At 27.0% G+C, this 22,568-nt stretch overlaps 1 protein-coding gene across 1 annotated transcript; it reads right to left on the bottom strand.

Annotated features, from left to right (window-relative positions):
* Positions 1–5,190: 5,190 nt before the first annotated feature.
* Positions 5,191–21,689, bottom strand: LOC103571485 (uncharacterized). The gene is made up of 3 exons (XM_008549660.2): positions 21,067–21,689; positions 7,522–8,105; positions 5,191–5,558 (listed from the first exon to the last, which is right to left on the bottom strand). The coding sequence occupies exons 1-3, from the start codon at positions 21,122–21,124 to the stop codon at positions 5,220–5,222; spliced, it is 981 nt and encodes a 326-aa protein (XP_008547882.1). The 5' UTR covers positions 21,125–21,689; the 3' UTR covers positions 5,191–5,219.
* Positions 21,690–22,568: the final 879 nt, after the last annotated feature.

The following is a 22,568-nucleotide window of genomic DNA, read 5'->3' as shown; positions in this document are numbered from 1 at the left end:
ACCGATTTTATACTTTTTATTATATTTTTTTTTTACTTCTTTCCTCTTCTTATACTCAAGCATTTTCCCGCTCTCTTATAAACCGTTTGCCAAGTTGAATTATACTATTCCGTTTCTTTTGTTTATCTACTCTAAATCACCCTCTTATACGACATTGCGACGAGTCTATTCTTTTTTTTTTTTTTTTAAATATATATATCTGTATATATGAGCATGTCATTGACCGACAAAGTCAAAGCATCGATTTATAATGCCTACAGGGCTTGCATTCACGTTTTTTTTTATTTTCTCAAAATACAGGATATTGAAAGTGCTTCAGGTGGGTATATTTGACGGACGGATATCCTCGATACCTATATATAGGCTCTCGAAAAAAAGTTTTAGATTTATTTACACGAAATCGGGTAAAATGGTTCGATTCAATTTTTACCTCGTAATTCAAATGGAATTTTTTTTTTTTATTTTATTTTATTTTATTTTTTTTTTTTTTTTTTTTTTTTTTTTTTGAGGTTTTTTTTGACGTGTTATGACTTGGGGGTTGATCATTAATTTTTATTGGAAAAGTTATTAATTGGAAGAAAGTTTGATGGTAATTAATTTTGTGGTTGGAATTTTTTGGTATTTAATTAAATTATGGAGGAATTAATGATGGGGATTATGAGGAATTTTGAAAAATTATGGAGGAATTAATGATGGGGATTATGAGGAATTTTGAAAATTTATGGCTGAGTAATGGGGGAGGAATTTTTTTGCGGATGGGAGATAAAAGGAATTTTTTAAGGCGGGAAAATTTTTAATTTTTTTTCTAATTAAAATTGAGAAATTATTCAAATTTTGTAGAATTTCTGGGAAAATTTTTGATAAAAGTAATTTGTGAGCAATAGAAATATTTGAATTAAATTTCAAATTTAAAAAATTCAATTTAGTGAGACTGGAGTTTTAATTACTTAATAATTATTAGAAACTATTATTATTATGGGTCATTTTGCAGCGAATTTTATAAGGAATTTTTTAAAATTTGAATTATTTGTTAAATTTAATTAGGCGGGAAATAATTTATTTTTTTATGAACTTTTTTCTGGCGGGAAAAAACAAATTTTTTGAATTTAAAAATTTTTTATTTTCCTCCCTAATTAAAATTAACAAACCATTCAAATTTTATAAAATTCCTCATTAAATTTCCCTTAAAATTACCTCTAACAAAAGTAACATCCCCCATCAAAAATTCAAATTTAAAATATCAAAAATTCCCATAAAATCTTCAATTCCAATACTCAGCCCCAGAACCCCATAATCACCCGACCCATATTACCCCCAAAACTCACCCCTACCATTTCCACTCTACCCAATAAATCCCTCAAAAAAATTCCTCAAAAAAAAAAACTAAAAAATCATAAAAAAAAAAAAATCAACGGCGAAATAATTGTCCCGCTCATTATTATTGTTTTGTCTAAGTGGTTTATTTAGTTTGTCTTGGTAGTCGCACCAGCACCAGCAGCAGTAGCAGTAGCAGTAGCAGTAGTAGATGGTGACTGACTAAAATCCTCTCCATCTCCATCTCCATTATAATAGAGTTGAGTCGAGTTGGTGGCTGGTTATAGGCATTCAAGTACTTGCAACGTACCTCCAATCCTACATATAACTAGTGTAGAATCAGAGCCAAAGCTGGGTGTGGGTGTGGGTGTGGTTGTGTAATGTGTACGTTAGCGCACATATGTATGTATGAACTGCTGGAGGCATATCTGTGGGTGCCGGCAAGTTGGCGAGTCAAGAGTAGAATTGTATGGGAGGCACGTTGTCGTGAGTTAAACAGCCACAGGCTACCAATTCTGTTGCTGGCAACTGCTTCTAGTACTGGTACAAGTACTGGCACTAACACTAGTACCAGTACTAGCACAGGTACTGGTTTTGGTACTAGTACTAGTACTAGTGCTGGTGCTGATGCTGATGCTGGGGCTGGTACCTGGCAAAAGCGCTGGCTGCTGCTGGTCCCTGCTTTCAAAATCCTCTCTAACATCTATTCCAAAGCTTTTGCACGTCAGTTTAAGCTACTACGGACAATAGTCTTGGTATATTTTATTCTAATATACATACATATATATATATAACCGTCATATGTGTATATAAAATATGTACGGGGCACTCATCATGCGACATAAGCCTGCACTAAGCAATTTTATTTTTACATTAAAATAAATATTACACAAGAAGGAGAGAAAAAAAAAAATAAAAGAAAAAATTTACTCGTTTTTTAAATATTAAATGCTCTGTGTACTTACTTTTATCGCGCAGCTTTAATTCCAGTCACATATGCAAACTCACGTAACACCTATGCCACCTGCGTGTCCAATATCAAAAATAATATTTTTGTTTTATTTTTTTTTTTTTTTTTTTTTTTAACTTTTGCTTTAATATTCTGTTTAAATTATAACGATAGATAAAAATTCACTGGTAAAGATAAAAATTTTTTAGTTGGGATGATTGTTCATTTTTTAGCGGGTTATTAATTTTAATTAGGGAGAAATTTTAGGATGGATTCAAATGCAGCAGACAGGCAAATTGGAATTATTCATTAATTGAGTAAATAATTAATAAATTTGAATTTTTAAAAAATGCACATTTGAAGAATTTTGAAATTGATAAGTGCATTTTTTTAAAATATTTTTTTTGCAATTATTTACTCTATTTATTCATAATTTTAAATATGAGGGTTAATGTAGCAGACATCAGACAAATTTAAAATTATTAATTAATAGAGTAAATAATTAATAAATTTGAATATTAAAAAAATGCACATTTGAGAAATTTTGAAATTGATAAGTGCATTTTTTAAAAAAATTTTTTTTGCAATTATTTACTCTATTTATTCATAATTTTAAATATGAGGGTTAATGTAGCAGACATCAGACAAATTTAAAATTATCAATTAATAGAGTAAATAATTAATAAATTTGAATTTTAAAAAAATGGGCATTTGAGAAATTTTGAAATTAATAAGTGCATTTTTTAAAAAAATTTTTTTTGCAATTATTTACTCTATTTATTCATAATTTTAAATATGAGGGTTAATGTAGCAGACATCAGACAAATTTAAAATTATTAATTAATAGAGTAAATAATTAATAAATTTGAATTTTAAAAAAATGGGCATTTGAGAAATTTTGAAATTGATAAGTGCATTTTTTAAAAGTACTCAGTAATTGACTTTAATTGTATATCGTTTTAACGTTAATTAAATAAGAATTTTATAATAATATTTGAATAGTTTCCTAATTTAAATTAAGAAAGAATTTATGAATTTTTAAGTAAATCTTTTTACGGAAGTTGCATTCAGAATTTTTCTACTTTTTAAGAATTCATAACTTCCTTCTGTATAAATATTAAGGAACTGTTTATTTTTTATCTTGTTCCCTTTGAATTTTCTTGTAAATAATCAATGACAGCTTAATTTTTTAAACCAATTATACATTTTTAAAAGTAATTAGGTTATTATATCTCATAATTTAATTCGAATTATTCATCTATTGATGAATTATTTGAATCATACATAAATTTCCTCATTATTCGAAAATTTAAAAATATTTTGAAAACTTACGTATTATTCGAATAATTAAAAAACTCATAAAATATTCGAAAATTTGCGAATTATTATAAAATTTACGACTAATTCGAATAATTCGAAAATGAACTAATATTGGGAATTTTTCGAATAATTCGAAATTTTCTGAAATATTTAAAAAATTCTAATAATTTGAATACTTGTAATAATTCGATTTCATGGAATATTCGAAAATTTACGAATTGTTGAAAAATTTACGAGTAATTCGAATAATTCGAATCCTTAAAATTATTCGAAAATTTTCGAATTATTTGACATTACAGATACTTCGAATAATTCGAAAATAAACTAATATTGGGAATTTTTCGAATAATTCGAAATTTTCTGAAATATTTAAAAAAAATTCGAATACTTGGAATAATTCGATATCATGAAATATTCGAAAATTTACGAATTATTAAAAATTTGACGAGTAATTCGAATCCTTGAAATTATTCGAAAATTAATTAATTTTTCGAATAATTCGAACTCATGCATTATTCGAAAGTTAACGCATTATTGAATATTAAAAATCTTCGAATAATTCGAAAATTTCCCAAATATTTAAAAATCGAATAATTCGAATACTTAAAATAATTCGAATAATTAAAAAATTAAGCCGAATTTTTAAAATAATTCAATCTCATAAAATATTCGAAAATTCCCCAATTATCGAATACTTCGAATAACTCGAAACTCAACCAAAACTAAAATTTTTCAAATAATTTGCAAACTCCCATAATATCAAAAAAATGTCTCTTCAAATTTCGAATCACAATTATTCGATTCCACACAAATAATTCCTAAGCTCGAATAATTCAAAAATTTCCAAAATATGAAAAAAATTCGAATAATTCGAATACTTAAAATAATTCGAATAATTAAAAAATTGAACCGAATTTTTAAAATAATTCAATCTCATAAAATATTCGAAAATTCCCCAATTATCGAATACTTCGAATAATTCGAAACTCAACCAAAACTAAAATTTTTTAAATAATTTGCAAACTCCCATAATATTAAAAAAATGTCTCTTCAAATTTCGAATCACAACTATTCGATTCTACACAAATAATTCCTAAGCTCGAATAATTCGCACCCACTTTTTCCAACTTTTAAAACCTCAATTAAACAATCCATATAAATTTACCAGTTACCTTTTAAATTGATACTTAAATCCATACTTTTATTTACTAGATAAAAATAAATAAAAAAAAATTAAATTTTTGAAGTTGGCTTCTGCTGCGACGATTACACGTTTCAATTTCGGGAATACGAGCACAGAAGCAAAGACTCTCTTGTCTAAATCCCCGAAACCGTAAAAAAGTTTTACGGATATAGAATTCATACATTACATTTTTATATTTTTATTTTATTTATTATTATTATTATTATTATTATCGCCGAGATTTTATTAGCAGTGAATTTTTTTTATTTAAAGAATTACTTGAGCTTGAGCTCGAGCATTCAGATGAAACGTAGCTGGAATGAATTAAATTTAAATTTAAAATAAAAAAAACTTACAATTGAGAGAAAAAAATGATTATTTAATTAAATTGAGCTATTTACAAATTTTTTTTTTTTTTTTTTTTTCTTCTTTTGTCCATTTAAATTTTGGTGACTAGAGTTTGGTGATGATAAAAGTGATGATAATAAGTAAGGAAAATTTATTGTTGTCTAAATGAGAATAATTTGTGTGGGCGGTGGAAGAAAAGGGTGTCGGTGCCTCTTGGGCAAGTTTCTCATTGCTGGCAGTAAGGAAAATGATCGCTTTGGTCTCGCGGGCCTTGGCACCTGGTATACCTGGTAGAATCGATCGGCACACAAGATGGAGACTTGCTGACGTAGCAGTAAAGTCCTGACGCTTAAGTGACATTGACAATCCAAGACGTGTTGTCGAGACGACACTACCCTCGACGTTACCCACGCTGGGGAATTGTGTCGTCAATGATTTCTCCACCTGTAATAAGAAAATAACGAAAAAAAAAGTCAACATCGAAATGTAACACAATAACATAAATAATACCAATACAGATGGAGTAGACAGCAATAAAAATAATAGATCGAATATGGACAACATGAAAATGTTTCAAATTTTAGATACAAGCATTTGAGAGAAATTTTAAAAATTTTTATTTTAATTTTAGCGGCAATAGTTGACAATTAAATCAATCGATTTGTGGTTAATAGGGTGGAATATTTCGAGTCTTGTTTGATTTGAATAATTATTTAGTTGGTAAATAAAATTTATTAATGGCGAGAAAATATGTATTTGCTGATCAATTATCGGTAAATGGATGGATAACTGTTGAGTAATCTGAGGGATCGAATAATAGTTCGGTGGGAAAAATTTAAATTATTTGAACGTTTTCGAATTTAAATTTATTGAGTGGTCGTGAGTTTTTGAATTATTTGGAGAATTTGTCAATTTATGTATTTTCGAATTATTCGTAAGTTTTCGAACTATTCGAAGTTCAAAATGTTTGTCAATGTTCGAATTATTCGTAAATTTTCGAATTATCCCGAAAAATTGAAATTTTTGAGTTATCTGTAATTTTTCGAATTATTTGTAAGTTTTCGAACTATTCGAAGATCAAAATGTCTGTCAATGTTCGAATTATTCGTAAATTTTCGAATTATCCCGAAAAATTGAAATTTTTGAATTATCTGTCATTTTTCGAATTAGTTGTAAGTTTTCGAATTACTTGAAGTTCGAAATGTCTGTCAATGTTCGAATTATTCGTAAATTTTCGAATTATCCCGAAAAATTGAAATTTTTTAATTATCTGTCATTTTTCGAATCATTGGTAAGTTTTCGAACTATTCGAAGTTCAAAATGTCTGTCAATGTCCGAATTATTTGTAAATTTTCAAATTATCCCGAAAAATTGAAATTTTTGAATTATCTGTCATTTTTCGAATTAGTAGTAAGTTTTCGAATTATCCTGAAAAATTGAAATTTTCGAATTATCTGTAATTTTTCGAATTATTCGTAAGTTTTCGAACTTTTCGAAGTTCGGATTTTTTGTTAGTATTCAAATAATTCGTAAATGTTCGAATTATTCTAAAAAATTGAAATGTTCGTGAATTTCTGAGTTATTTGTCGTTTTTCGAACTATTCGTAAGTTTTCGAACTATTCGAAGTTCGGAGTTTTTGTCAGTATTCAAATAATTCGTAAATTTTCGAATTATTCTGAAAAATTGAAATATTCATGAATTTCTGAGTTATTTTTCGTTTTTCAAATTATTCGTAAGTTTTCGAATTATTTGAAGTCCGAATTTTTATCAGTATTCGAATCATTGGTAAATTTTCGAATTGTCCCGAAAAATTGAAGTATTCTCAAATTTTTGAATTACCTCTCACTTTTCGAATTATTTGAAAAGTTCGAATTATTCGTCAATTTTTAAATTACGCGGGACTTTTCAAATTTAAAATTCTTCGAACTCAAAATATTGAAATTTAGGTCAACTTAAAAATTATTCATAACTTTCCCATCTACGCGACTAGAATAATTTTTATTTAAATTAAAAAATTCCCACCCAAGCATAGCCAACGTCAGCATTAATAATTGCGTAAATTACAACGTCAAATAAATAATACGTATAAAAAATATCTATGTCACCGGTAATAACTCCCATGTTACATCCGAAAAATAACTATCGCTCAGAAAAAAATATCCAAGTCATAAAATAAAATTTTATTACGTATAATCTCGAATCGAATATTTTTATTTAAAATATTATAATTTTATTCAATGCTCGAATTATTTTTATTCTCACTTTTTAAATTTTTTTTTCCCGCCATTAAAAAAAAATTTTTCTTTCCAACTGAAAGAAAAAAAATTAGTAGAGCGGAAGAAGAAAAAGTGTAAAAGTAAAAAGAAAAAAAGTGTTAGTTGAAATGTAATTAAAACGATCAATCACCTCTTGACCATTGACAAGAAATGACAATTTCGATGGTGGGTAACTCGGGGCGGAAATGCACTGAGCCTCAAGAATATCACCGATATCATAGTGAGTTCTTAAATTTTCGATAACTGGATCCCGCTGTGGGAGTACTCCGACATTAATAACCGCCTCATCGTAGACAATATCAAACTTAGGAGCCTCTCCTGACACTTGGCAACCATAAGATCCGGTTACATTTATCCACTTGTCACCCAAGTGTTGTCGTATGACAACACGTTTGTCGTTGCTTTCACTCAACTCAACTTGCGCCACCCCATCTTGTACATTAAATGCCTTAGTCGCCACAGAATTCGCCGCGGCTAAGGCTGGATCTGCGCCTCTGGTACTTGACAATGACTGCCTCTGTTGCTGTTGCTGTTGGTGTAATTTTCCTGGCATTGCACTCGGCATATACCTAAAAAACTCATTACCATCTTTGAACCAAGTAACCGAATACAATTCCTCGCCGTCGAGATTGTAGTTGCATTCTAGTATTACTTTTTCTTCACGTGGATCCACTATTTCTGGTACCTTTAGCTCTGCGGATTTACCCCGGGCTCCTTTAAATATTCAACAATTCAAATTATTCATTAAAGTATTGATTTACTTTTTTTTTTTCAAAAAAATATAAAACGGTAATGACGGAAAATTTTTTTTAAAATAATTTTATAAAACGACCCATCTCACCCCTTAGTAACATTTTCAATAATTTTAATAAACGGCCCATTTTACCCCATGGTAATAAATTTTTTATAACAAAAAGTTTAAATAATTTTTGTTTTTTCCAACAAAAATTTTCATTTTTTCTCAGTAGCCCATTTTACCCCTTAACTAATAAAAATTTCGCACGGCCCATTTTACCCCATGCTACAAAAATTTTAATATCAAAATTAAAAATAATTTTTGTACTGGCGGGAAAAAATAAAAATTTTTAACTCCCTAATTAAAATAAAGAAACCATTTAAATTTTATAAAATTCCTTATTAAATTTCCCTTAAAATTCCCCATTACAAAAGTAACTTATCCCCAAAGTATTCAAATTAAATTTTAAATTTAAAAAAATCAAAAAAATCTTTCCAACAATTCCCAAAATTTCTCATAAAATTTTCATATCACCCGACCCATCTTACCCCCCCCCCAATTTCCCACCCCTACTCAATCACTACAAATTTCCGAAAATTCCATAAAAAAAATCCCATAACCTCGACACCAAAATTAATAAATTCAAAAAATTTCCATATAAAAAAAAAAAAAAAAAAAAAAAAAAATAATGACTGAGGTAATTGATAGGGAATTAAATGGCATTGAATTCGCGACGTCGCATCCCCATACATTATTATACTAATCCCCGAGTATTTTATAGCAAATATATATATATATATATACATATATACAATAAAGAGTTAAGCATTTAAGCCTGGGAGTTGTGCAACAGGTCACGTATTAAATTGTAACATTTAAAAGATTACTTAATATTTATAATCTAAACAATAAAATAAATTTATTTTTTTGCAATTTATTTTATTTGAAAATAGAGAGTAAATCTTGAGCTCGAGTCATTTAATAATTATTGGTATTAATGATGTAGCTTCATTAACGAGGTTTATGTATATGTTTTACCGTTGAATAATTAAATCAAGTACAGGAGGTACAATAGCGTAACAATTACTATTGGCAGTGCGGTAAGGACGACGCCGGGAGTTCTCCAGCCGCCATCGCCGCCATGCCACCGCCGCTATACCATTGAGTATAATATGCGGTGATTGGCGTAGACTTAAACATACTAGTTTGGCTAGCTGGCATCTGCAGACACGTTAAAAGTGAGCCAAACTTTCTTACATTTATATCTCTCATCTACATACGATACTCGTCTAATATCTATAAATTTTTCTTTAATACTTTTTTTATCTCCTTCCATTCTTATTTTACGTTTTTACTTCCATATATACATTTATATTGCTTAATTATATATATACATACAAATATATCTGTATATATATTTTTATATTGCGGTGGAGGAAAAAAAAACTAGGGAAAATAATTCCGCTGCATTTCGGTCATTTTTTGAATTTTTAAATTTCGCGCGCGAACTTTTGAAAAATTTTTTTCGCAAAAAAATTAATTTTGGGGTAAAATGAACTTCAAAAAAATGTTTTTTTTTGTAATTATTTGTAGTCTATAAAATATATAGGGTAAGTTGGTCACCCTAAAATTTGAAAATTTACAAAAAAAATTTTGTTACTTTATTACAAGTTTGTAAAAAAATTAACTTAGGGGTAAAATAAACTAAAAAATTTTTTTTTTATTTATTTTTTCATAAACTATAAATATAAAATAAAATTTTATACTTTTTATCCAAGCTATTATTTTTTTTTGTCTGCTAATTAATATAAATAACAATTTTTAAAAATCTCATATATATTAAATATATCCAAGTTAATTTTAAAATGTAATTAATTTAAATAAATATGAGTTATCGAATATTTATGATTTAATAAAAAAAAAAATAATGAAAATAAATGAACCAACTGTTTGCTTTAGCTCTCGAAAAAACAATTTGTAATTTAATATCATACATTTGCTACAAAAAGTAAAAGTAATTAATTTATCGATCATAACTTGCAATTAAAGTTTAAATTTATATAATAATAAATTTTCTACTTTTCACTGCTTACTATTTACACGGAAAAAATATAATATTAAAAATTGATAAATAATAGTAAAAAGTCTAATCTGTTATCAATAATTAGTACTATTATGTGCTTAATGCAAAGTAGTTTACTAATTTGAGTAAATTCGTAAAAACTACTGTCGATTATTTCAAAAAGTAACTAAATATTATTACTTTTAGGTATAATACCTGACTTATTAGTGAAAGTTTATTAATTTATGGCATAATCCATTAAAAAGTAATGATTGGTAAAATTAAGAATTGCTATCTTAGATACTAATTTTTCCCGCCGAAAATTTCAAAAGTTACAAACTTTTATTTTATAAATTCGATATCACTGATCAATTATTAGCTTAAAATATCATTAATTCATCATTATAAATTAATTTACAATATACATAAATCGAATAAGTGGTAAATAATAAAATGAAAAATTAGTATACTAGATACTGATTTTGTTGCTCATAAAAATACCAAAAATTTTAAACTCTTATTTTATAAATTCTATCCCATTGACTTATAATTAATATAAAATGTTATTTATTCGTTATTATAAATTAATTTATTATATACATATATTGAATAAGTAGTAAATAATAAAATGAAAAATTCGTATACTAGATCTTTATATATTAATATGTACGTTTACTAATTTTTCAGTTCCTCATTTTTTAAATTTGTTGTATGTTTATTTGAATAGTAATAACTGTAAATACCAATTTATCGATTCTTTTTCATATTAATTTTAATATACGAAATTACAAATTTAGCTCTTCTGTGTATCAAATTTTAATTCAAATAATAGCCATTTTGTAATATATATAAAGATCCTGGTTTGATATCAGTATTAAGTATACTAATTTTAAGTCAAAAATAAACTAAAAACTCAAAATTTTGAGCATCATTTTTTTCCATGTATAATTTCAGTAAACAAAAATAATTTTTAGTCAATTTTTCAATGGCCGCACTACTCAGTGACCAACTTACCCTAAATTTTATCTAGAAACTCAGAAGACAAAAAAAAATTGTTTTGTTAAGAAATAGTGTCCTATTTTGCCCGGCTCTCCCTGTATTAAATATGTAGGAACAGAAACCCGGACGACATTTAATATTTAAGTATATGTATATATATATTAAGTGGTTATAAAAAGTATATAACATAAGATTATTACGACGTAGATGTACATTAGTGCGTATTAACCATATGGGGCTCTTTCGGATCAGTTAATTGCGTGCAAGACGGCCAATTAGTTCGAGTGTGTATGTGCCGAAGCTCAACCCTTTTAATTTTTTTTAATTATACTCTATATTGGCTTTAATCTATAATTTTATTTTATTATTTTTCATATCTATTATAATAATTATTATTATTATTATTCATAATATTTACGGCGACAAATAATCAAAGGATTAAATACTCAACTTTTAATTAACTTTTAATACTTGGACAAAGTTTAACCATTATTTATCAAGTGTTTTTACTTAATTAATTAATTTTAATAAATATACCACTTGTTTTGCTTACTATTAATTAATTTTTTCTCGGAAATTTTTTTAAACTTTTAAAATTTTGGTACTTCGGTCATGTCTGTTTTATAACTTATTAATTAATTTTGATGTAAATTAATTTTTTTTTATTATTTGTCTTTTAATTGTTAACTTTTTAAAATAATTATGACATGACCCATTTTCTCTATTTACTTACTCATCATAATATAATATAAATTTTTTAACGGCCTATTTTAAACTTCAGTAGTTAATTTTGAGTAATAAAAAATTTTCACACGTCCTATTTTACTTCTTATTTATTAATTTTTATTGGTAACAATTTTTAAAATTAATTCGATGTTATTTGAACACATGGTCTATTTTCCCCTAGTAATAAATTTATCGCCATAAAATTTTTTTTAATATCTTAAATAAGTAACCCATATTACCCCTTAGTGATCAATTTATTGTAATAAAAATTTTTTAATTAAAATTTTTAAAAAATAAAATTAATAAATGACCCATTTCACCTCTTAATCATTAATTTTTATAATTATCCATATTTGTGATTAATTCGAGGTAATTTGGACATACGATCTATTTTACCCCAAGGTAATCAATTTTTTGCAATCAAAATTTTGAATTAAAATTTTTTTAAAAAATAATTTAAATAAATGACCCAACTCACCCCTTAGTAAATTTTTCAATAATAATTTTGAAAAATGGCCCATTTTACCTCCTTCTAATAAATTTCTTTTTAACAAAAATTTGTAACTTAAAATTAAAAAAAAAATTTTTGTCATTTTCCAAAAACAAAATTTAATTTTTTCTCAGTGACCTATTTTACCCTCAACTATAAAAAAATTTTCACGGCCCATTTTACCCCAAGGAAATCAATTTATTGCAATTAAAATTTTGAATTAAAATTTTTTTAAAAAATAATTTAAATAAATGACCCAACTCACCCCTCAGTAGATTTTTCAATAAAAATTTTGAAAAATGACCCATTTTACCCCTTATAATAAATTTCTTGTAACGAAAATTTGTAACTTAAAATTAAAAAAAAAATTTTTGTCATTTTCCAAAAAAAATTCATTTTTTCTCAATAACCCATTTTACCCCCAACTATAAAAAATTTTCCACGTCCCATTTTACCTCATAGTAACCAATTTTTTGCAACAAAAATTTTCACATCAAAATTAAAAAAAATTTCCTTTTTTTTTTTTAAATAATTTTTTCAGTTGCCCATTTTGCCCCAATAACAAAATTTTTTTTATCACAAACTTTAAAATTTTTGACTCCCGACCCATTCCACCCCCAATTGCTAATTACTAATGAAATTTCTCATAACACAAAACTTTTGTTCTTTTTTTTTTTTAAATTTAAAATTATAAACTTAAAAAATTTTGAGTAATTAATCTGTAGTAATTTAACCAAGGTTCAATTTGCCAAGTTTTATACGTCTATATAATATAGTAATAATAATGAAAGGGAACTTGTGTCAAGTTGGATTAAAACCATTAAATTGTCTTGATATAAGATGTGGGTGGGTCATCTCGAAGTCAAGTGGTTGGTCGCCATAGTCGTTTGCGTTCATATTGACGATGAGAGCTAATGAAACTCAGCCAAATTAACCCGCTCTTACTTTATATATACATATACATATACATATACATATATATATATATATATATATATACTTTATTTCATATATTATCTACTAAATGCTTGCGTCATCTTAATAAAATATTTACTCTCCCTTTGTAGATTTAATGCCGTCAAAATTTATCTTTACAAACTTTTTAATCAGTCGATTAAAAAAAATTTTTTTAAAATTCAATTCCACGTTCAATTGATCAGGCGGTAAAATATAAAAATTTTTTCTGTCACCAATTATTTATAATTAATGAATAAAAGTGTTCGTTGTAACTCCGTAGCAAGACGGCGACGCCCTTAAATTTCTGTTAGAGAAAGTCGGCGTAATTAAAAAATTTTTCAATTGATACTCAAGAGCTCTGCGCTGATAGGAGGATTTTATTTCAATTTTATCAACTTTATTGTATTTGAAAATTTTTTTTTTTAAAGAAAATAATCGAGTAATTTTTTTTTATAGAGAATTATCTCGTCGCAATGACGAAAATTTGTTGGGATTTTAACTAATTATTTATTGATAATCGATAAATTAATTATTTTTATGTAATTTTGGGTTTTTTGAGAAAAGACGAAATTTGGTGCAGATGGAAATCAATGAGGATATTTTCGAAAATTGAATTTCGGGAAAAATATTGAATGGGGGAGTGGAAATTTGGCGGAAAATTCGAATTATTTGATTTTGGGTTTTGACGTAAATTCGAAAATACGAATTATTTATGGGGGTTTGGGCAATTTTCGAATTATTTGACAGTAATGGAATAATTTGTAAATTATTGTAGTAATTTTTTTATAATTTATTAGAAGGGAAAAATTTGATGGAAATTCGAATCGAATAATTCGAAAATTTACGAATTTTCGAGATAATTCGAAAATTCATGAATAATTTGGAAATTTTCGAATAATTCGACATTTTAGAACAATATGAAATAACTTACGAATAATTTGAAAACTCGAATAGTTTGAAAACTTTCGAATAGTTCGAAAATTGACCGATTTTTCGAAAATTGACCAATTTTTCGAATTCTCGAGATAATTCGAAAATTTATGAAGTCTGAAAATTTTCGAATAGTTCGTCTTTTTAGAATTATATGAAAAAACTTACGAATAATTCGAAAACTCGAATAGTTCGAAAACTTTCGAATAGTTCGAAAATTGACCAATTTTTCGAAAATTGACCAATTTTTCGAATTCTCGAGATAATTCGAAAATTTATGAAGTCTGAAAATTTTCGAATAGTTCGTCTTTTTAGAATTATATGAAAAAACTTACGAATAATTCGAAAACTCGAATAGTTCGAAAACTTTCGAATAGTTCGAAAATTGACCAATTTTTCGAATTCTCGAGATAATTCGAAAATTTATGAAGTCTGAAAATTTTCGAATAGTTCGTCTTTTTAGAATTATATGAAAAAACTTACGAATAATTCGAAAACTCGAATAGTTCGAAAATTGGCCAATTTTTCGAATTCTCGAGATAATTCGAAAATTTATGAAGTCTGAAAATTTTCGAATAGCTCGTCTTTTTAGAATAATATGAGAAAACTTACGAATAATTCAAAAACTCGAATAGTTTGAAAACTGACCAATTTTTCGAATTCTTCGAATAATTTAAATACTCAAAAATAATCCAAACTTTTAAAAGTTCCAAAACTAAAAAAATTCAAAAATTGCCGAATAATTCGAATTCTCGAATTAATTTTAAAACTTACGAATAGTTCGAAAATCAACCAATAATTAAAACACTCGCGAATACTTCGGATTATCATCATAATTATAAAACTCACAAATAATTAAAATTCGTCAAACAATTCGAAAATAACCAAATAATTCGAAAATTGCAAGACTATGGGCGACGCCCATATTCGAAATCTCCATAAGTAAAAATATTAATGAAATTATTTTTGAAAATCAATAATACTGCGAGCCTAAATAATAAAGTGGTGTATAAAAAATGTATGAAATGTTTTCTGGTAATTAATTTCAATTTTAAAAATTAATAAACTCGACTACGCCCTGGCTATTATTTCAAATTACCGTACCTCGGGTTTTAGTTCATGAATATTAATTTAATATTTTTTTTTGTTTTTCAATCGATACCCAAAGAGCCAACTAAAAAGATGTTAACACAAAAATAATTATGAAGCTTGAGAATAATTTAAATAATTAGCCAGAGTTTTTTTTCCCCATTTCTTTTATTTTTCTTCGCTCGACAAAAATAAAAGTAAACTGAAGGTGAAAGAAAAAAAATAAAGGAGGATTAAATTAGCAATTAGAAGTGGAGTACAAATTAATCAGACAATTCAATCTTATCTAACGGTTAGTACAACTGGAGAAGAACAAGGCTAACTGGACAGGAATAAGGAATGCTTATAACGTATTCCTGTGGCGAGTTTCTCACCACGATCCCTATTTCGGCTCTTACACCACTATCCAAGGATAATTGCTCTCCAATTTCCTACGATTGCTTACTGTTACAAACACATAGTTCGTGTGCTCAGACTAATAATCAAATACTTTGCTTTTGTACGGTCATTTATTTACTTTTACTACTCATTCAAATTTCAAACCCTAATTTATTACTTTTCATGTGGTCCATATTACCCCATATTTGGAATTTTTTGTACTACAAAGTTGTAATAAAGCCCATTTTACCCCCTAGTAAATTAAGTCTTGTAATAACAATTTTAATAAGGCCCGTTTTACCCACTATTTTCATAATTTGTTACATTACAAAATTTAATAAGGCCCATTTCACCTGTTATTGAATGATTTTTTGTAAAGAAAAATTTAATAAGGCCCATTTTACCCCCTAGTGAATTGAGTTTTGAAATAACAATTTTAATAAGGCCCGTTTTACCCCCTATTTTTATAATTTGTTACATTACAAAATTTAATAAGGCCCATTTCATTTCTTATTGAATAATTTTTCATAAAACAAAATTTAATAAGACCCACTTTACCCCCTAGTAAATTGAGTCTTGTAATAATAAATTTAATAAGGCCCGTTTTCCCCCTATTTTCATAATTTGTTACATTACAAAATTTAATAAGGCCCATTTTACCCCCTAGTGAATTGAGTTTTGAAATAACAATTTTAATAAGGCCCGTTTTACCCCCTATTTTTATAATTTGTTACATTACAAAATTTAATAAGGCCCATTTCATTTCTTATTGAATAATTTTTCATGAAACAAAAATTAATAAGGCCCATTCTTTCTATAAATAATTTGCTGGAATACAGAATTTTATAAGGCCCTATGACCCTCTAATAAGTGAATTTTTGTAAACTAAATGTAATAAGGCCCATTTCACCCCTATTAATCAATGTGTTGTAATAAAAAAATGAATAAGGCCCTTTTCTCTGTTGAATAATTTGTATTAAAAAATTTTTAGTCTGAATTCAATAAGGCCCATTGATTCCCTTATAAAATACATTGCGATAAAAAAACTCGAATAAGGCCCTTTTTACTTCCTGTTATACAGCGTAGTATTAAAAAATTTTTAATATATATTTAATAAGGCCCATTACCTCCACCCAATAGATAATTTATTTGAATTATTCTTTTAAACAATTTTCAGGCCCATTTTATTTCCTATCAGAAAATTTATCGCAATGAAAAATTTAAATAAGGCCCATTTTACTTCCTATTGAAATTGTAGTTAAAAAATTTGTTTAATATAATTTTAATAAGGCCCATTTACCCCCATAGATAACTTTGAAAAAAAAAACTTTGAATAAGGCCCATTTTTCTCTTTATTGAGTAATTTTTTTATCATTAAATATTTTTAATGTAATTTTATAAGGCCCATTTTACCCCTCGGGAATTAACTTGTCTAGCAAAAAATTTGAATATTCCAATAAGGCCCATTTTCCAAATGGGACTTTTTCCCTGAAATTGAACAAAATTTCATTTTTCCCTTATCGGTCCCATTTTTCCCACCCTCCCCTTCCCCCTTCCCCCTTCCCCTACATACATATACCAAAAAAAAACTATAACTCCGTAACTGAGTCATTAATAAACCCCAAGTTTCCCCGTGAAAATGGTCGGGCAATAAAACCACCATCTGCCTAAATTATAAGCAGCCCAAAAAAAGTAATTACCATTAATTAGTAGTGCCCACGTGCAATAAAAATTCCATTGAGGCAGCAATAAAAAATGATTGTCAGTTAATAAAATAAATATCAACATCCATATCAGTCGACATCAGACAAAGTTATTTATTGAGGATTAAAAGAACGGAAGCATACCATAAAGTTATTTTAATAGCGGAACCAGAGCACAACCGCTTCTATACTAGTTATATACGCGCGTCAATGTATGTCTATTGTTTTTCCATTCATAGTCATGTTACCGTGGAACTCCATCTCCATCTCCATCTACACTCTAGTGTACTGTAGCGCAAGTCACGTCTACCCTCCAGCGGAATCAAGGAAGAAAGCTTTCATATATATTTACATACGCGTACCAATGAAAAAATAATCGCGATTAAAAAAAAAACGTTACATGAATACGTCTGCGTATTTTTTTTTCTTTTTTAAAATAAACAATACTAATTTCACGTATAACGGTGCACCTCAATTACTGATTTTTATTGTTAATTATTATTAGCATTATTCCCCTACGTACATATATATGTGTTCCTATTATTCTTTACCCTCATTATCTTTCTTTTTCTTTTACAGTAGGCAACTTTTTATCTCACTCTGTACTCCCAACTCTCAACTCATACACTTCAAGTTGCTCTTGTGTCTTTTTTTACTCTCATAGCTTTTATTTTCTCCGCGCTTTTGCTTCTATTTAATTCTTTTTATCCTGATATATATGTGCATATATATGTATACATGGAGAAAACAATTCTCCAAAATATTATGACATTTAATATATTCTAATAAAACACACTAATGCATTACTTTTACTATTTATTATTAAATGTATAGTCAAAATTACAGAATGTCAATTATTATTTTTAAAAAATGACTTTTTGGCGCCAAAATTTTATTTTCTTCAAAAAAATTTTAACGCGCTGAGAAATTTTTTTGTACTATGAATTGAAAAAGAAAATTTTTTTGGGGTGATAAGTTGAAAAATTTTTTTTTACTACAGTAAGTTAGGGGAGGGGTAAATGGGCCTTATTAAATCTGTAGTACGAATTTTCTTTAATACGACAAATTATTCAATAGGAAAAAGGGCATTATTAAATTTTTCATTGCAACATAGTTTTTAATAGGGGCCTTATCAAATGTAGTAAACAAACATTTGATTAGTGTTGAGTAAAATGGGCCTTATTACATTCTGTAGTGAAAAAGTCTATTTCCTGTAGTGGGGTTAATGGGCCTTATTAAATTTTGTATTACAAAAATCTGCTTACTAAGGAGAAAATGGGCCTTATTGCATTCTGTAATATAAAATCTATTTATTTTAGTTCGGGCATGGCGTAAATGGGCCTTATTCAAGTCTGTAGTTAAAAAATATATTTCCTGTAGTGGGGGTATGTGGGCCTTATTACATTCTGTAGTACAAATATCTATTTAATGTAGTGGGGATATATGGGCCTTATTACACTTTAATTACAAAAATCTTCTTACTATGGAGCAAACGGGGTCTTATTACATTTTATCGAATAAAATCTACTGTAGGGAGTAAATGGGCCTTATTATATTTTGTATGACGAAATCTCCTTACTAATGGGTATAATGGGCCTTACTACATCCCCAGTATAAATCTTTATTTCCCGTAGTGGGGGTAAATGGGCCTTATTGAGATTTGTATAGCAACAATTTATCCAATGAGGTGAATTGGGCCTTACTAATTTTTATAACCAATATATATTTTCTATGGGGTAAAATGGGCCTTATATATAAGGTATTTCGAGGGGGTTAATGGGTCTTCTTCAAGTCTGTATTTCAAAAAATTATTCAATAGGAGGTAAAATGGGCCTTATTGATGTTTTTATTGTAATAAATTTATTTTTCCAGAAATGGAATAGTAAAATTTCAGTTTACTAATGCAGTTTATTTTTATTAGCATAATCAAATAATAAAAATTACTAAATATAAAAAAAATTTAATTTTCAAAATAGTAAACACTCACAATTTCAATAGCGTTTTAAGTTTACAGTATGAATTTAGTTATTTTAACTCATATTTTTAAGTAAACTTCCTTATATTTTTTTCCTGTATATATATATATATATATATATATATATATATATATAATTTTTTTTATAGTCGCTACAGTTTACTCATCAAATAATTTTAAAGCTTTGTGAAATATTACAGTTTAATTTATTATATATGTAATAATATAAGTATAGATATAAATTATACCAGGATATATATATATATATATATATGTATTTTATTATTTTATGTTTCAATGCCAGTATTTTAAATATATTACGATCGTTGAGTTGAATAAGTAGAGTATTTTTGTGTGCCAATTGTATTTAAGACATTAATGGTCCTTGTAAAAATTCAGGCTATAAATTTATCTATAAAAAAAACTATGGCCTTTTTTTTAAATTTAATGTCGATTGTAAGGACAAGGAGTGTTAAACATTTTATTTAAAACAGGGGCAGATGGTTTTTTTCATTTTTAACGGGAGAGAGTATACATTTTTTATTTATTACTGTAACTTTTTGAATCTTGTTAATAATTCGCGGCAGTTTCAACTTTAACTTTTAAAATCAAGTTTCTATTTTTTTTTCAGCACTTTTTTGAATTTTTTCGGTGCAATAATAAAATTTTTTTTTAAGTTTGATACGACCCATTTTACCCCCATATTAAATATTTCCGAGAAACAAAAAATATTTGTATTGACAATTTAAAAAAACTAAATTCAACTCGACTCATTTTACCCCCCACTATTCAATTTCTCATCTCAAAAAAAAAAAAAAAAAAATATTGACGTCACTTGACCTCAGTTAAAAAATATTTCAAAAAAATCTAAAACTTAAATTAAAATTTTCGTCATATTAGTGGACATCCAGACCAAAAGTTTTCATAAACAAATTACCCAGTCTCAAGTCTCTCAACTTTTATATCAACCTCAAAAAAAAAAAAACCTTAAATTGAAAGCATTCATAAACTTTTTTATGGGCGGGTCTCTATAATTTCATATATTTCCCAAAAAAAAACAAATTTTAAAAAACTCAAAACTTTCCCGCCTTTTTTTCCCAATTTCAAAATTCAAAATTCAAATTTAAAAAAACCGCCAAAATGACCAATTCTCATTTTTAAACAAAAAATACCCAACACAATTTTTTTTTTTTTTTTTTTATTCAAAAAAAAAAAAATTTGAGTTTAATACCATGATAATATTTCATTGTTAGTTTTTAAATATTGTATTTTTTTAAATCCCAAAGCATAGCTACTTAAGCATTCTCACTATATACATACAGTCCAAGCCTCTTTATATTTCTCCATATATATATATACATATATACATATATATATATATATTTATAAAGTAGAGTTGAGTCTCTTGCGCGCTTTTGCACTCATTTGGGAACTCGTTATGGGGGATAATCTTTTGACTGGCCCGTAGCTACACCCTCAACATATATATAAATATATACATATATAAAACTATTTCTTTATCTCTTATTACTATGATTATTATGCATAAATACCTTAAAATAATAAAACGTCATTACCGTATATATTTTTAATTAAGAAAAAAAAAAAAAAGAAAAATTTAATTGCTTACCTGCCATTAAAAATCCAAGAAAAATAAATTTAAGTAGTACGAGATTCATTTTAATCATCTTGTATTACAAATATATTAATTTACATATTTATCAATTATGACCATCTCAAATATATAAATAATTATTATTATAATCTCAGTAATAAATCGTATTAATTTCCCTGTCTTTTGGTTGGCAGTAAATTTAAAAACGAAACTAATTGGCTCGCGACTTAATTAATCTCCGTGGCCTCGAACGACTACTCGAGCTTTTATACACGCAGTGGTTAACGATCTGAATTTTTTCTCTTTTTCCATATATTTTTTTAATTCACCTTTTTAAACTTTTATTTTACCCGCTACTATTTTCACTTGATTGATTCAAATTTTTTATTTCCCGCTAATTGAAACACCGTTTAAATATTTCACTATTTACACACACTCAAACTTTTAAATGTTACACTTGTTGATTGAACCATTTATATTAATCAACCAATCATTAATACATATACCTACATATATACATACAAACATATATATATTTATATGAAAAAAAAAAAAAATTAATCAAAAATTACTAATTTTAAAATTCAAATTTAAATTTAAAAAAATTTCTTTTTTCAAACGAAGCTTGAGGTACTCGCGGGTTGACAGAGCGGGTTTGAATAGTGGTAAAAGTATCGTGCTATGGGTATCCTGAGTTTTAGCGCATGCTTCTTTGAGTCTGTCAGTAGTCAGTAGTTGTGTTGTCACGACATTTGTAGTTGTCGTAGTCTGTAGTGATAGTGATAGTGATAGTGGTGGTGGTGGTGGTAACATATATATATATATATATATAGATATATATATTACCACAACATACCGCACACTTATTCCACTTAACAATCGTGAAACGCCTCATTCCATAATTCTTCATGGGTCTTTGTTCTGGTCCATTATTCGCTAATAAATTTAAACCAACCAGCTAGCAAATAAAAATATTAACTTTTATTTTAAATGTTTAATTATCGTGTGATAATGGGAAATTTAAATTTCTGTTTAAACCTGGAAGATGTAAATATATGAGATATATGAAGCAGAAGGGGTTGGGGGTGGAAAGGATGAATATTATAAGGGAAGGGATTGTAAGGGCGTGTATATAAGGGAGTTGGGTAAATTATAAGATGAGACTGCGCACGTGATTGACAAAGTTGGCTCAACACATCAACTACGCTGCTTAGTTCCATAGTTGTATGTTATTTACTGCTAAAGAGAAGAGATGAGAAGAGAAGAGAAGAGAGGAGATGAAACCAAGATCAAGACATTCAATGTGTATAACCTCGGGGAACTTAATTATTTTTCTTATACATTCAGCTAGATTGTTTTTATTTAATGAGCTGTTTTTTTTTTTTTTTTTTTTTTCAGTAAATTTAATAACATGACATTTATTATTATTTTTTTTTTGAGTGTGGGAAAAAAATTTGAATTTTTAGGAAAGCGAAAACTTGATTCAATTTCCGGGATTTTTTTTTTAAATTACTCAA

Source organism: Microplitis demolitor, chromosome 4 (assembly GCF_026212275.2).
Source record: "Microplitis demolitor isolate Queensland-Clemson2020A chromosome 4, iyMicDemo2.1a, whole genome shotgun sequence".
NCBI lineage: Eukaryota > Metazoa > Arthropoda > Insecta > Hymenoptera > Braconidae > Microplitis > Microplitis demolitor.
The sequence above is the reverse complement of the archived record's forward strand: the minus strand, read 5'-3'. Positions and strand labels throughout refer to the sequence as shown.